Source organism: Pongo abelii, chromosome 4 (genome assembly GCF_028885655.2).
Source record: "Pongo abelii isolate AG06213 chromosome 4, NHGRI_mPonAbe1-v2.0_pri, whole genome shotgun sequence".
Lineage (NCBI taxonomy): Eukaryota > Metazoa > Chordata > Mammalia > Primates > Hominidae > Pongo > Pongo abelii.
The window spans coordinates 64,842,231-64,859,430 of NC_071989.2; the positions used below are offsets into that span (position 1 = coordinate 64,842,231).

The following is a 17,200-nucleotide window of genomic DNA, read 5'->3' on the forward strand; positions in this document are numbered from 1 at the left end:
CCTCCTGGGTGCACCACCCTCCAGGAACCTCCACATGTGCAGGTATCCAGGAGCTCTCTAATCCCTGTCATTTTGGGTTTTTATGGAGGCTTCATTGCATAGGCATGATTGACAACTGTGTAGAAGTGTGATTGGACAAAAACAATTTGATTTAATCCCAGCAAGGCTTGTCTTTTCAGATTTTTCTTAGGCTCTCTGCGTTGTATTCCTTCCTCTAAGGTGTGGGGCAGGGTGCTTTCTGGAATAAGGGTGTTTTGACCGACAATCAGATTACAGTCTTGGCTTGGGCAGGTAAAAGGAGGACAGGAGAAAGAAGGAGAGAGATTCTATTTCCTAAGGCCTTAAGTGCCCCAACATTGCAACAAGGACTATGGGAGATAGGGGTCAGGAACCACGGACAAAAAACCAGTATATAGCATAACATCATAGCCACTAAAACTTTGTTTTTGTTTGTTTGAGACAGGGTCTTACTCTATCACCCAGGCTGGAGTGCAGTGGCACAATCACAGCTCACTGCAGCCTCTACCTCCCAGGCTCAAGAGATCCTCCCTACTCAGCTTCCTAAGTAGCTGGGACTACAGGCGTGCACCATCACACCTGCCCGATTTTTAAATTTTTTGTGGAGACGAGGTCTCCCTATGTTGCTTAGGCTGGTCTCCAACTCCTAGTCTCAAGTGACTCTCTCATCTCAGCCTACAAAAGTGCTGGGATTACTGACATGTGCCATTGTAGCCAGAGGCCCTAAAACATTTTTGATTAATACACTCGTGCACTGTGAGAGAAAATAAAATCACTCAAGACAAAGAAAGGATGGGGCCAGGAACTGAGAACAAATTCCAAGAAACCCCCACATTTAAGGACTAGGTAGAGACTCCCTGTATCTATCACTTATAGATGTTGCCTTATCTGTGTTGTCACAGATATCACTCATCTGTGTTGCCCAGGCTTGCCTCAAACTCCTGAGCTCGAGGATCCTCCTGCCTCAGCCTCCTAAGTAGCTGAGACTAGAGGTGTGTACCACTGTGCCTGGCAACTCAGTATGTATTTCTAAAAGATAAAGACTCTTTTAAGGCCGGGTGCAGTGGCTCATGCCTATAATCCCAGCACTTTGGGAGGCTGAGGCAGATAGATCCCTTGAGTCCAGGAGTTCAAGAAGAGTCAGAGCAACATGGGGAAACCCTGTTTCTACAAAAAAATACAAAAACTAGCTGGGCATGATGGTGTACACCTGTAGTCCCAGCTACTTGAGAGGCTGAGATGGGAGGATCACCTGAGCCCAGGGAGTTTAAGGCTGTAGTGAGATTGCACTACTGCACTCCAGCCTGGGTGACAGAGTGAGACCCTGTCTCAAAACAACATCAAAAGACTCATCTAAAAAGTTATAACCAAAATATAATTATCATATCTAAAACATTAATATTTACTTAGTCTCATGAGTTTACAAATTCTTGAATTGTATTATAATTTAATTCAGTTGGTTTGAGTCAGGATCCAAACAAGATCCACACATTGCAATTAGTTATGTTTCTTACATCCCCTTTAGTCTCTAAGTTAACCACCTCTTTTTTCCTTTAAATTTTTTTTTAAAGAAACTGAAGTATTTTTTTCCAGTAAAATTTCTTGTAGTCTAGATTTTTCTGATTATATCCCTGCCATGTTATTTAACATTCTCTATTACCTCTAATTGCTGTAGGCTGCTAGTTAAGTCTGGAGAGTTGAACAATTGATCATATTCACACTTGATTTTTTAAAATCAAGCCTTTATAGATAGTGTTTTGTACTTCTATTGTAACACTTTGGGAAGCACATGATTTCTGGAGGTCTTTCTTTTGTGAGATTAAGGCTGTTCAGTGGGCTCAAATATTATCTACAACAAAGTTCCTCATCCGCTTTTCACCTAATCGTTTCAGCAGCCATTGATGATCATCCACTTGATCAGAAGTTCATGACACCTTTAGTGTCTGAATAATTTTTTCTCAGTTCCCATAGGTCAATAGAAGTACCTAACATTTCTGTTTATTAAGTAGTTAGGGTCAAACAAATTAATATTAGGTTGGTACAAAAGTAATTATGGTTTTTGCTACTACTTTTAACATATGTATTTATGTCCTAATAACTTAGTAGAGACTTTAAAATATACACATAATTTGAAAGAATAATACTTTAATTTCATTCTTAAATAACCACATTCGCTTATTAATGGGATGTCTATACCTCTTGGGCACCTCATAATTTCTGAAACCTTGAAATCAGGTGGGACACCACTACCCTCATTTCCTGTTCTTAACTGGATTCTGCACAACACTTTCTTGAGACCATAGCAACCACTGAAAACCTGACTGCAAAGATAGGTTAGTCAAAAGAATGTAATTTGCTCTAATGTTGAAACTTTGAATTACCTCAAGCTGGTAGTTCACATGGCTTCTGACAGATGTCATCATTGTTTCCCCAAGTTTTAAATACCTACTGTGATGTCCCTGTGAGTTTTGTTATAGTGCCCTCACTGTTTGGGCACTGGAGGTCATTGGCCATTATTCTCCCGGACTAGAGCAAGGATTGGCAAACTTTTTCTGTAAACAGCCTAGTAGTAAATATTTAGGCCTAGTAGCCATGCGGTCTCTGTCATAACTATTCAATTCTGCCTTTATGGTGTGAATGCAACCAGTATAGACAATATGTAAACAAATGGAGTAACTGTTGCCGTGGTTTGAATGTGTGTTACCTCCAAAATTCATGGTGAAACTTAATCACCATCATTGCAATAAGTGGGGACTTTTTAGGAAGTGATGCTTATGAGAGCCATGCCCTCGTGAATGTAGGGCATTTATAAAAGGGCTTGAGAGAGTACGTTTGCTCTCTTTACTCTTCTTCCATGTGAGGACACAGTGTTCTTCCCCTCCAGAGAATGCAACAAGGTGCCATCTTGGAACTGGAAACTGAGCCTCACCAGACACTGATCCTGCTGGTGCCTTGATCTTGGACTCCAAGCCTCTAGAACTGTGAGAAATAAGTTTATGTTCTTTATAAATTACCCAGTCGCAGGTATTTTTGTTATAACAAGCACAAACGGGACAACACAACTGTATTCCAGTTTACTTACAGACACAGGTGTTGGGCTAGGTTTGTCCTGAGGACCTTGGTTTCGTGACCCCTGGCCTACAAAATAGAGAGGAATTTTTCATTTATTAGCTGGAATTCTTCTAAGGAGAAGAATTTGCCCTCAACAGTTTGGTTACCCCTAGATAAAGTGTGCTTAAGAAATGTAGTATAAACATTTGCTTCTTTCTTTTTTTTTTTTTTTTGGATGGAGTCTCACTCTGTTGCCCAGGCTGGAGTGCAGTGGCACGATCTTAGCTCACTGCAACCACCACCTCCTGGGTTCAAGCGATTCTTCTGCCTCAGCCTCCTGAGTAGCTGGGACTACAGGCGCATGCCACCACACCCAGCTAATTTTTGTATTTTTAGTAGAGACGGGGTTTCACCGTATTGGCCAGGCTGGTCTCGAACTCCTGACCTCGTGATCCACCCGCCTAGGCCTCCCAAAGTGCTGGGATTACAGAAGTGAGCGACTGCACCTGGTCGCTTCTTTCTTTTTACTAGTTTTCAAAATTGGTTGATTCCCTAGCATCCAGCAAAGGGGACCAATAAGGTTTTTGGGTTTTCACTTTTTTTTCATCGTTAATGACGAAGTCATAAAATTTAAAAATATATTTGACATGTTTCAGTCATTTGAAGATATTTTCTTTAATTTGAAAAAATTTCAAACTTGTAAAAATGTTGCAAAGATAGCACAAAGAATTCCCATATACTTTCACCCAGAGTTACCAATTGTTAACATTTTGCCATATTTGTTTTATTATTCTCTCCCTTCTTCCCCGCTCCTGGCTTTCTCTCTCTCTCTCTCTCTCATATAGTTTTTCCTAAACCACTTGAGATTAAGTTGCAGACAATATGCCTCTGCCCTTAAATTCTTCAGTGTATATTTCCTAAAAACAAGGATGTTCACAGTACAGTTATTACAATTAGATCATTTTTTATTGACACAGTGCTCTTATTTAATCTATAAACCTTACTCAAATTTCACCAATTGTTCCAATAGTGTCCTTTATAGCATTCTTTTTTTCTCATCCAGCATCCAACCCAGGATTAATCATGCATTTAGTCTTCGTGTCTCTTTAGGTTCCTTTAATCTGAATTAATTCCTTAGCCTTTCTTTGTCTTTCATGACATTGACATTTTTGAAGAGTATAGGCTATTTAGTAGAATGTCCCTTAATTCGAATCTATCTCAAGTTTCCTCATGATGAGGTTCAAGTTAAACATTTCTGGCAGAAATAGCACATGAGTATTGTAGTGTCTTTCTTACTGCCTTACATCTGGAGGCACAGGATGCATATTGATCATCACCGATAGCTAGTCTCCAAGTTCTTCAGTGAACTATGTCCCCAGTTTTCATGGCCTTATGTTGTTCCCTCTCCTTGAATCTGGACTGGCCCAGTGACTTTCTTTTAACTAATAGAATGTGGCAGAGGTGATTGTTTCTTCTTCTAGATGTGAAGAAGCCTTGCAGCTTCTGCCTTGTCTCTTGGAATTTTGTCCTTGCAATGTTTGCTTTGTTGGAATGCTCACTCTGGGGGTAAGCAACCAACATAAGAAGTCTGACTGAGACCACCAACTGTGAGGAAGCCCAAGCTAGCCACTTGGAGAGAGAGAGACACCTGGCCAGCACCCAGCTGTTCCAGGTATCCCAGTCACCAGATAGCTGAAGAAAGAAGCCATCTTGAATGTTAAACAAATTGATATTGAACGTTAAGATGAATCAAGTCCCAGCCAATATCTGAAGGTAACTGCATGAGAGATCCCAACTGAGCCCCCTCAATCAACAGAACCATGAAAGATAATAATAAATTGTTTTAAGCCACCAAGTTTTGGAGTAGTTTGTTATTCAGCAATAGATCACCAGAACAGTACTGTTAACTTTGGTCACTTGGTTAAGATAGTGTCTTCCAGGTTTCTCCATTGTACAGTTATTATTTTTTCCTTATAATTGATAACTAATTCATGGGAAGACACTATAAGACCTTATTAATGTCCTTTTTTCATCAAACTTTCAGCTGCTAGTTTTAGTAAGCCAGAATCAAATATTAGTATGATAGTTGCAAAGTGATAACTAAAAAACTCCTCTATTAGTTCTACGTTTGTTAGCTAGCATTCTGCTGTAAGAAAGAGATTTGCTGGCCGGGAAATCTCTTTGCGCCCGGCCTAGCACACGTTCTTATCCTTTGCTGGTTCCCTCTTTTCTTTCCATTTTATTAATTTTGGTTTATCCTTCCATTAAAAATGAGCAAATATGTCTTTTTAGATATAAGCTAGCATACTGGACACACTACTCTGGCTTTTTTCCAATAATACATCCTGGCAATCACTCCATAGAAGTGTATAGAGATAATCCTCTTTTCTTTTAATGGCTGCAGAGTATTCCATTGGTAGATGTTTTGGCCTGCTATTGAGCAAGTTTTCAGTTGTTTTCAGTCTTTAGCTTTTGGTTCTGCAGTGAATAACTTTGTGTAAAATCCTTTTATATTTTTTGCCAGTGTATCTCTGAGATAAGTTCCAGAAGGAAGGTTGCTGGATCAAAGGGTACATGCATGTGTAATTTTGCTAGATCTTGTCAAATTCCCTTCCCTCAGGGATATGCCATGGTACATTCCCAAGAGCAATATATGAGTGCCTATTACTTTACAGCTTTCTAACAGAGTACATTATCAAACATTTGCCATTCTAATTGGTGAAAAATTGTTTCTCAGTGTAGTTTTCATTTGCATTGTTTTTAAAATGAAGTTGAGATTCTCTTCATTTATTTAAGGATTATTTGCTTTTCTTTTTCTGTGAACTTCTTTGTTTATATCTCTTGCCCATTTTTCTTGAGATTTGTTAATCTTTTTCTTTTTTACTTTTAGAAGCTCTCTCCATATTACAGATCTTAATCTTTTTACTGGATGTATGTTGAAAATATATTTCTCCAGCTTTTCATTTGTCTTTTCTTATACTTATTTTTTGCTATGAAGTTTTATTTTTTAACCTTAACTTAGTCACATTACGTAAAATTATTCCTTCAGGATTTTAAATCATAGGTAGAAAAGTTTTTGCAAGTACAGAAGAATTCATCAGTGTTTTCTTCTAGTTTTTGCATAGTATTATTGTTTTTATATTTGAATTTCTTATTCTGTATAATGTGAGAAACAGGTCAGATTTTGTCTTTTTCCATATGGCTATCTAGTTACATATAGAGTATTTTCATAAAGAAGTGGTCAACAGTGTCACTGACTGCTAAGAGGTCCCCTAGGTTAAGAACTGAAAACTGCCAATAGGGTTAGTAACAAGGAGGTCAATGTGACCTTGCCAGTAGCAGTTTCAAGAAAGCAGTGAGGCAGAAGTCAGATTGCAGTGGATTGAGGATTGAAAGGTGAGGAAGTAGAAGGAACAAGTGTAGATAACTCTTTGTGAGGTCCTAAATTGATAGTCTTTTTATTAGGCACTACATAAAAGTTTCAGAATTCCAAAAGACAGATTTCAGGCAAAGCTTTCCAATAAAACCCCTGTATCAGTCAGGGACCAATCAGGCAAATAGAAACCATTCTAAGTATTTAAAATAGAGGGAATTTAACCTTTGTGAGAATTGGAATGGTGCCTCATATGAGTAGATGCAGCTGTGCAGGTGCCTGGCTTGTTCATTAGAGAGTAGGCAGACAGAGTTCATGGACAGGGTCTGGTCACTGCTTCTCCTCCTAGGGTACTATGCTTTCCTAGTGACTCTTCACTAAATTCCATAGTTCACTGGTCAACCACTGTTCTGTGACAAAGGGCCAATAAGACCCCTTAGTCTAAGGAAGTATTGTCCAAGGTAACCTGACACAGTGTTTGACTTTTATCCTTCACTTACTTTAAGCTCTCATTAAACACACTTATAACAGAGTTTAGGTGCCACTGAATGTGTTATGTCATCTAGGAAGGCTGGTTGATTGCAAACAGGACCTCTCAGGAACACTAGTTAAGCTCAAACAAGACTGATTTGTAAACCAGAATTTCAATGTATGAATTCATAATAAGGAGCAAGTAAGGCTTGTATGTCTTATTTATGCCACCTCCTTTCCCAGTATCCAATCACTTGGGAAGTTGAGTGATTAGTCAAGAAGTTGCTAAGTAAGCATGGAATCAGAACAGGTGCTGATGAAATATCTTTATTCGTAATAGAGAACACTTCTCTAGTGGCCAGCCCCCAGATTTAGAGTCTTTTAAATTTGCACCAGTGTTTCCCAAGCTTCAGTCATTTGAATACCACCTTCATGATTTTACCATTCCTGCATTTCAATACACACATACTTAGTTTTCTTCCTTTCCTTCCCTACCTTCCCTTCTTTCTCTTCCCTCCTCTCCCTTCCCTCCCTTTCTTCCTCCTTTCTTTCCTTCTTTCCTTCCTTCTTTTCTTTCTTTCCTTCTTTCCTTCTCCTTCCTTCCTTTTTTCCTTCCCTTCCTTCTCTCCCTCTCTCTCTCTCTCCCTCTCCCTCTTTCCCTCTTTCCCTCCCTCTCTTCTCTTCTCTTCTTTCCTCGGAGTCTCCCGCTGTCGCCCAGGCTGGAGTGCAGTGGCGCAATCTCTGCTCATTGCAAGCTCCGCCTCCCAGGTTCACGCCATTCTCCTGCCTCGAGTAGCTGGGACTACAGGCGCCCGCCACCACGCCCGGCTAATATTTTGTATTTTTAGTTGAGACAGGGTTTCACCGTGTTAGCCAGGACGGTCTCCATATCCTGACCTCGTGATCCGCCCGCCTCGGCCTCCCAAAGTGCTGGGATTACAGGCGTGAGCCACCTTACCCGGCCCTTAGTTTTCTTAATTGAATAAGTTTTTGAAACAAAACATTTACTTTAGCTTCTTTCTAAGCAATTATATTTCTGAAATCATATTTGGTGTGCTAGTTTTCTAACACATATTGAGATAAATATAAACATTAAAATAACTACCAAAATGAAAATGTCCATGAACTGCTTAAACTCAGTGGTGTGTATACCACACCTTAGTAAATATTGCCCTAGCCATTACTGGAAAAATAAAATACGTAAGTTTCTCTGAATCCTGGTTGGTATGTTGAACACCTCTGTCTGTTGAATTTCTTTCTCAGGTGTGTACTAGCATCATGGTATCTTGTACCATCATTGTACCCACCCCCTCTATTTTGTGTTGATTTTACAGGGCTCTAACCTACAGTATTTTATTCTATTTTATTTTTTTGAGATGAGGTCTTGCTCTGTTGCCCAGGCTGGATTGCAGTGGTGCAATCTTGGCTCACTGCAACCTATGCCTGCCGGGTTCAAGTGATTCTCGTGCCTCAGCCTCCCGAGTAGCTGGGATTACAGATGCCTGCCAGCACGTCCAGCTAATTTTTGTACTTTTAGTAGAGGCAGGGTTTCATCATGTTGGCCAGGCTGGTCTCGACCTCCTGACCTCAAGTGATCCACCCACCTCAGCCTCCCAAAGTGCTGGGATTATAGGCGTAAGCCACCATGCCCGGCCTCCAACCTACAGTATTTCATATTTTATCTTTACTATTTGTGATTTTGTGCATAGTAAGAGATTCTCAAATATTTGTGTACCTAATATTCTTGAATATTTTCTAACTATTCTCAAATATTTATAGTACCTAAGAATGAACATATACTCTGCCATTTGAGGTGATTAATTTTGGCCTACTGGTGGATTAAAAGAACTTTTAACAGTGTCGACATGGTGCTAGACACAATCCACATCAATAAAAAATCATTATTTGAATAAGACGAAGATAATGCTGAAAAGATAAAAAGACTAAAATATCAGTTCTCTTTATTTGTATTAACTTTGAGAATTCAGTGTTTCAAAAGTGTGAAGGGTCTTAACTACAAACTTTGATTTAAAACTGAGACTTCTTTGAGGAAATTGTTTTGCTTTAATCAGTCCTTCTAAATATGGGATTTAGAGAATTTGGAGGAAACTGTGTACAATAAATTTTTTTCACCTAAGCTTTCTAGTTAATCATTTGACACAGCAGTCTTAAGATTTTAAATTCCAGTTGCCACTGCCATTCTTTCCACTAGAATGTTGCTTGAGATATGGGCCAATTTTACTTAGCACCTAGCCTGGTACCTGGTGTATAGTAGGTGCTCACTTAAGGCTTATTTTACAACTAAGTGAATTCCTACCTTTTCTCTATGTTACAGAACATCACTAACACCAAGTTAAGACCTATAAGAGGGAATCGGAAAACAGAATATTAGTTACACTTTCTTGGAACATACATGAAGGAGCAAATCTTTACAAAACTGTCTTTTTTCGCTATTCATGGTCAATATTTGAATTACATTATTTTTATGCACTGCTTATTTATCCTTTCCTCAATATTGAACTTCAGTTCTCATCAGAATTCACTTTTTCTTAACCAAGGATTCCTCTCACACATTATACATGCAGACTTTTTCATTAAGTCATTTTATTGCAATACCTGAAAGCAACAAGAATCTGTACTCTCTAAGTGAGTGAATAGCAGAGAATGTTTGCTAAGTGATTTTAAAAAAGTCTTCATTTTAGAAAATTTGCCCAAGTTTTCCATACTTGAAAAAAAAACCTAGTTGTCATTCTCTCTACATGATTTTATATCTTGCTTTTTCTGCTTAGTAAATGTTTTCCCATAGAATTAAAAATTTTGCAGGAACAATCTCTAATTTGAATTGAATTAAAATACCTCAGAGGACCTGAATACAAATTCAGAACCTTGAAGATTGGTTGCTGTCCTCCACCATGCCTTGAGGGTATGTGATGTGAAAATTTGGTTTAAAAATGGAAATTATTTAAAATGAATTATATCAAACTGTATTTTGGTTTGGCCTTTGTTAAATATAATCTTTTTTTTTTTTTGAGCTGAGTCTCGCGATCTCAGCTCACTGCAACCTCCACCTCCTGGGTTTGAACAAGCGATTCTCCTGCCTCAACCTCCCAAGTGGTTGGGACTATGGGTGCGTGCCACCACGCCCGGCTAATTTTTTGTATTTTTAGTAGAGACGGGGTTTCACCCTGTTAGCCAGAATGGTCTTGATTTCCTGACCTCGTGATCCACTTGCCTCGGCCTCCCAAAGTGCTGGGATTACAGGCGTGAGCCACTGTGCCCAGCCTAAATATAATCTTTTAAGGTTGGTTGTGGTGGCTTATGGCTGTAATCCCAGCACTTTGGGAGGCTGAGGCAGGAGGCTCACTTGAGGCCAGGAATTGGAGACCAGCCTGGGCAACACAGGGAGACTTGGGAGGCTGAGGCAGGAGGCTCACTTGAGGCCAGGAATTGGAGACCAGCCTGGCCAACACAGGGAGACTCTTACTCTACAAAATTTTTTTAAAAAATTAGCTGGGCATGGTGGCTTGTGCCTGTAGTCCCAGCTATTCGGGAGGCTGAGATGGCAGGATCACTTGAGCACAGGAGGTTGAGGCTGCAGTAAGCTATGATCATTAGTGCACTCCCCTCTGGGTGACAGAGTGCGACCTTGTCTCAAAAATAAATAAATATATAAAAAATATATTCATTTTGATCACCTTGAGAATAGTCTGACAAAGTTTATTGCTAACTAGATAAATCCTGACATTCTTGGTGGTGATGGTTCTAGAGAGAAAAAGTATGAAGCAAGCCTGAGCCTATTAAGTGCTTTATCCTTTATATACCAGTATCAAACTGTGTTGCTATTTATGTTCCTGAATGAGATAGGAATTTCTTCAAAGATTCAGAGAAGGGAAAATAACAGAAACGACAACAAAAATGAGAACTACAATTTTTTTTTTTTTTTTGAGACGGAGTCTCGGTCTGAGGCCCAGGCTGGAGTGCAGTCGCGCGATCTCGGCTCACTGTAAGCCCCGTATCCCGGGTTCACGCCATTCTCCTGCCTCAACCTCCGGAGTAGCTGGGACTACAGGCGCCCGCCACCACGCCCAGCTAATTTTTTGTATTTTTAGTAGAGACGAGGTTTCGCCCTGTTAGCCAGGATGGTCGCATCTCCTGACCTCGTGATCCGCCCGCCTCGGCCTCCTAAAGTGCTGGGATTACAGACAGACGTGAGCCACCGCGCCCGGCCTCTGAGAACTACACTTTTAAAACAGCCCATGGTCACGCTTTTTGAAGGGCTGGGGAAAATACTGAGGGATTTTACGTGCTTCGGGGTGGGGGGGTGAGGGCAGAACAAGAAAATCTGATTGAAGACAGCATGAAGTATCAAAATAACGCTTGGCCACTTTGGCTAGTGCCCGTAGGAATATAAACAAGTGGGCCACAAATCCAAGCCTTGATGAATGACCTATGCCAGCACCAATTTCCTCCCTCCTTCTGGATCAGAGCCTGTTTCCTTCCAAAGTGGTGGACCCCCCAAATCTTACAGGCTTTTTTTTTCCTCTGTCTCACTCTGTCGCCCAGGTGGAGATCAATGGCATGATCTCGGTTCATTGCAACCTCTGCCTCCCGGGTTCAAGCGATTCTCCTGCCTCAGCCTCCTGAGTAGCTGGGACTACAGGCGCCCGCCACCACACCCGGCTAATTTTTGTAATTTTAGCAGAGACGGGGTTTCACCATGTTGGCCAGGCTGGTCTCAAACTCCTAGCCTCATGTGATCCACCCGCCTCGGCCTCCCAAAGTGCTGGGATTACAGGCGTGAGCCACAATGCCCAGCCGAGTCTAACTTTCTTTACAATTTCCTGGGGTCCCAGCTGGACGGAGTCTCATCCCTGCCCCCCTTACTGGGAGGAAAAGGGAATGCACCTCCTCCATGGGCCTCAGCTGCACTTTGAGGCACCTGGAATCCCCGGATGTGGAGCGAGTCTCTGAAATGCAGAACCCGAGGGGCCAACCGCCCACGGACTGTGATGGGTAAAAGGGGAGAGAGCACTAAAGAGGCCGAGTAGGGAGGACATTATCCTTTTCCCCTTTTATTATTATTTTTTGTTAGAAAAAGGCAGGTGGACATCTTTAGCTTGCGAAGCTTGCGCAAGGAAAATCCAGAGCGTCTCCAGAATAAGGATCCCACCAGAGAACGTGGACACAAGTGGGCCCTCAGCCAGCCTTGTACCTGCAGGCCCAACAGGCCACTTGGCTAGGAGGCTAGAGCGTCGCCATAGTGGCCCGAACACTAGCGTTTAGGGAATGCGCAGGCTAGAAGTGGAGGCGGGACGCCAACTGGACGTCTGAGCGCTGATTGGCTGGTGGCCTAGTCACCAGCCAATCGTCAACAGACGCCATTTGTTGTTGGAGCCACGCACCTGACGCAGTGGGCGCCTTGCACGTGCAGCCGTTTAAGCCGCGTGGGCGCCTGCGAAGACTTGGGAGGGCAAGCAGCGGAGAGGTGAGTGGGCCACCTTTTTACGGGAACTGGCCTGAACTCGGCCATACGGGCTCCCCAGTAACCGGCCTTTGGTCAAAGTGTGGATGGAGTAGGCGGAGTTTTGAAGCAGTCCTTCGAAGCCTTTCTGCCTCGGGGTCTCAGAGTCCCACGGGTGCCCAGAGTCTGGGCTTGAGGCCTGCAGAGGAGGCGAAGGGGCCTTCTTCCTGGCCTCTACACTGCGTTTTCTCTGAACAGGCATGGTCCTAGTACCATTCGTGTGCAAACCCTCCTTGATGAAGCTGGTTGTCCTTTGTCGGCAGGATTTGGGCGACCATACCCTTCTTCCCTTCCCAACTAAAATCCAAGGCCTCCCTCTTCACCCAATCGCCGCCACCCACCCCGCCAACTCCCGTACCCCTGTCCCCGCCCCCACGCACGCCAGAAACACCCCAAAGCAAACGTCCTGTCCACCTTGGACGTTAATCATGCGAAGGGAGAAATCTTAAGTAGTTTCTGAAAAAAGTTTCCTCTCCCTTAATACTCAGTAAGTCGTTTGGGGACCCTTTGAGGGAGAAGATAAAGTCTATGAACAGATTTTTGGGAAAAGCCTAAGTCTCGCTGGGGACATGACGATTGCTAGAATGACTAGGTAAGAGGTTCAACTAGTTTCTAAAGATAAGAAAGGATGGAGATAAATGCCACCTGTAGATAAGAAGAGACCTAATTCCTTCTTTGGAAAAAACTTTTGGGGTATCAGCACTTAGTTGGGTAGTTTCAAGAGGTGTATGTGAAACAATGAGTTTATACTTTTAAAGTTATGATTCTGATCTAATTGAGTCCAAATGTGCATTTTTTTTTTTTTTTTCTGAATAGAACTTGAAGCCACCATGGGAGATGAAGATTGGGAAGCAGAAATCAACCCTCATATGTCTTCCTATGTTCCCATATTTGAGAAGGTAATAACATTTAAAGTTTAGTTATTAAATGCTACGGATTTTATCAGAGTTGAAAATCACTGTGGTTAGAGTTCTAAATTATACAGTCTGTGTCAGTGTTTATCTCCATGTGATTGTTATTAACTGTTACATGGGGAATAAGAGGCAACCTAAGCCTCGTATAGGATACAATAGCTTGAGGCAATTTGATAATTAAAAGCTAAAATAGATGTAAAAATATTAATGACCTAATTTAAATCTCAATGATTTAGGACTTCTTCAGGTGAAAGCAAACTTGGACAAATGTGGTTGATATCAGTGAAAGACCCTTGTATGGAAAATTGAAAACAATAATTACGTTTTGGAAAATATTTTAAATTCTGAAAAATGATTTTGTGCAAGGAGGGTTCTCAGGATAAATGATACTAGGCTGATTGCGTTGGTGACGTCAGTTTGTATGAATCTTCAGATCTTTTTTCTTAATGGCATTTGGGGAGTTACATTGTAATTTAGGAGGGGACAGTGGGGTAAGTTTTTTGGGCTTCAGTTCTGACTTGGAAATTGGCTTTAAAAAGATTAATAGAAGGTACTTTAAAAGATAATAGATTATTTTTGCATGTGTTACTTACTTTATGGTGTCTCTACAAGTTGATTTTTTTTTTCCCCTTCAGAATTTCCAGTTTGAGTGTATGTCAGTTCTGACACTTTCTGATTTCAAGTTTTGCCTTAGTGGAAGTTCTTATTTTAGACAAAAATATAAAATATGCAATCTTTTGTCTTAGTTGAATTTGATCTATATGTGAAGTTTATATTAAAATACCCAAAATACTAATATAAATTTATCATGTTTCTTTTTTTGGAACTTTTTAAAAGAAATAACATGTTACCTTTTTTTTAAAAATTTTTTTAAATTTTTGTGGCGATGAAGTCTCACTATATTGCCCAGGCTGGTTTCCAACTCCTGAGTTCAGGCGACATTCTCCAAGTGTTGGGATTACAGGCGCAAGCCATTGCACCTGGACTGTGTTATCTTTTTATAGTTCTCTTCTCATCATAAAAATATTATAGCTTTTTTGGGAAAAGTGGAGAAAGTCACCTACAAATCTTGCCCAGCAGACAAGCACTCCTGTTAAATTTTTTAGTCAATTTTCTTCTGTTTTTTCCAAACATTTTTTGTTTGTTTTTGATACAGTGTCTTGCTCTGTCACCCAGGCTGGAGTGCAGTCGTGCAATCTGGGCTCACTGCAGCCTCTGCCTTCTGGGTTCAGGTGATTCTCCTGCCTCAGCCTCCCTCAGCGAGCCTACAGGCACGTGCCACCACGCCCAGCTAATTTTTGTATTTTTAGTAGAGATGGGGTTTCCCCATGTTGGCCAGGCTGATCTTGAACTCCTGATCTCAGGTGATTCACTCACCTGGGCCTTCCAAAGTGCTGGGATTACAGTTATGAGCCACCGTGCCCAGCCCAAACATGTTTTATATGGTTTTGATGATAGTATATAACAGTAATTTTTTTTTTTTTTTTGAGATAGAGTCTCACTCTCTTGCCCAGGCTGGAGTGCAGTGGTACAGTCTCGGCTCACTGCAACCTCTGCCTCCTAGGTTCAAGCGATTTTCCTGCCTCAGGCTCCTAAGTAGCTGGGACTACACGTGTGTGCCACCACGCCCAGCTAATTTTTTTTTTTTTTTTGTATTTTTAGTAGACACAGGGTTTCACTATGTTGGCCAGGCTGGTCTCAAACTCCTGACCTCAGGTGATCCTCCCACTTTGGCCTCCCAAAGTGCTGGGATTACAGGCATGGGCCACCACACCCAGCCATATAACAGTAACTTTCGAATCCATCTTTCTTTATACTTCAGCACTAACTATTCCATATTACAACTTTTGTGGGAATTTCAGTGGCGTTAGCTTCTCACTCTGGTATTGTCATTAATGTTTACGTCTTATTTGTTTTAATTTGGTAATTTTTTTCAAAAATGGAATTACTTATTCAGAGGACATTTTTTATCGTTCTTTTTCCTCCTTGTTCTCAATAGATTTGTTATAATACAAAGTTTAATTCACAGATATATACTTTATTCCCCCTGGTCTTAATAGCCATCTGTCCAATTTCTTTTTTCTTAGTTTGAGATTTTTGTCTTCATGAAGTGTTTAAGCAGCACGCTGCACTATAGCATGTTGTGCATATTTATTGCATTGGGTTTCTGAAATTAATGATGACTGTCAAATCTTTCAAGTTTACCTTCTTGGGATCTTTATGCTATTCAATAACATAGTTTCTTCACATTGGGAATACTAAATTGAATATGTTGACCAGTCTACCTTATGATGCTTAATACATTTGTGTTGGGTGAATTTGTAGTGTATCTTTTCCATTTCTCTGCAAACTTAACACCTGGTGTTGTGCTGGTTGTGCCATTAGTTCTTTGGCTTCGAGTTGACTCTAAGGAACATGATGCAATCAGGATCTTTATTTGCCTTCCTAGGTTGAATAAAAAGTGCAGAGATGGCCAGGTGTGGTGGGTCATGCCTGTAATCCCAGCACTTTGGGAGGCTGAGACAGCCAGATCACTTGAGGCCAGGAGTTCGAGACCAGCCTGGCCAACGTAGCAAAACCCCTTCTCTACTGAAAATACAAAAAATTAGCTGGGAGTGATGGCACGCACCAGTAGCCTCAGCTACTCGGGAGGCTGAGGCAGGAGAATTGCTTGAAATCGGGAGGTGGAGATTGCGGTGAGCCAAGACCGGGCAGCTGCACTCCAGCCTGGGCAATGGAGCAAGACTCTGTCTCAGAAAAAAAAAGTGCAGAAACTAGAGATGAATACATTACATTTTTATGTAGAACAAATCTAAAGTCTTTCATTCCGTTTCTTTTAAAGACACCATTTTGATTTGTTCTAACTGAATTTGGTTTTCAAGAAAAAGCTGGCCTTCTCTTTTATAGTGGCTTTATCTGTGATCATCCTTTTCTGAGTGCTTCTCAGGAGCTTTATTTGGAGACTTAATGTTGACATACGCTTATATAATTTTGAAATAATTTGTCATTCTTCTAGTATAACTGATAGAATTTTGGGTAGAACTTCTCAATTCTAAATTTTAAAGTGAGTGTACCACCTGGGAATAGAACAACGAAAGATGTGAAGTTAAGAAAGATTTGATAATCTGGCAATTATATAGTCCAGAAATCTCAACCATTAGGCATTTGCACATTGCCTGCAGGCTTATTGGGGTGAGTGTTAGAATGGATGGGTATGGTGAGTGTATTAGATAATTCCGTTGCTTACTTACTAGCTGTGAGGCTTCTTATTAACTGACCATGAAAGTAAGCCTGTATAGTGATCACTTCTGTCTGATCTATTTGCCATTTTTGTGGCACATTTCAGAAGGCAAAATCTCTTGTGGTTAAAGTGGAAACAGTAATTGAGTAATTAGACCATCCGCAATTATAATTTTATTAAGCAGCAATAGCAATGTTAGCAATAATTGTTGAGATAAGAAAATAAACATATATATGATATTCCAAAATTGAAAATAAGAATACAGGTGAAAAAAATGTGTTCATCAAAATGCAAAAGGATTATTTGTAGCTGCATATGAGAACACTTATGTGTTAAACATTTGAAATTTCTGAATTGGTGCATTTGGGTGGTTTGAGAGATAATAATGGTTTACAGCTAAGTATTTTAAGAGGTAAGCTAAAGACAAGACCTATGATTCATTCAACATATTTTTGAGTTCTAGTAGGTGCTGGAGAGATAGTGGTGAACATAAGGTTCTTGCTGTTACATTGTATTTTACTGGAAAAGACAGAATAAGTGCGTTTGAGAACCAAATAATTATAGTGAAAAGTACTATAAAAAATTAGAGAAATGTGTGTGTGAGACTGGTG

The 17,200-nt window shown here is 40.7% G+C and overlaps 1 protein-coding gene across 14 annotated transcripts in view; it reads left to right on the forward strand.

The window, feature by feature from the left end:
* DDX4 (DEAD-box helicase 4) overlaps positions 1–17,200 on the forward strand; it is a 133,519-nt gene that overhangs the window by 48,835 nt on the left and 67,484 nt on the right. For 8 of the 14 annotated variants that reach the window (XM_054555568.1, XM_054555567.1, XM_003776596.4 and 5 more), the window contains exons 1-2: positions 11,985–12,398; positions 13,251–13,333. In XM_054555568.1, coding sequence (XP_054411543.1) covers positions 13,265–13,333 — 69 coding nt within the window. In that variant the 5' untranslated portion in view covers positions 11,985–12,398; positions 13,251–13,264. Of the gene's footprint in view, positions 1–2,191; positions 3,000–11,693; positions 12,399–13,250; positions 13,334–17,200 lie in introns of those variants that run through there. The other 6 variants (XM_054555563.2, XM_054555565.2, XM_054555564.2 and 3 more) reach the window with 5 other exon arrangements.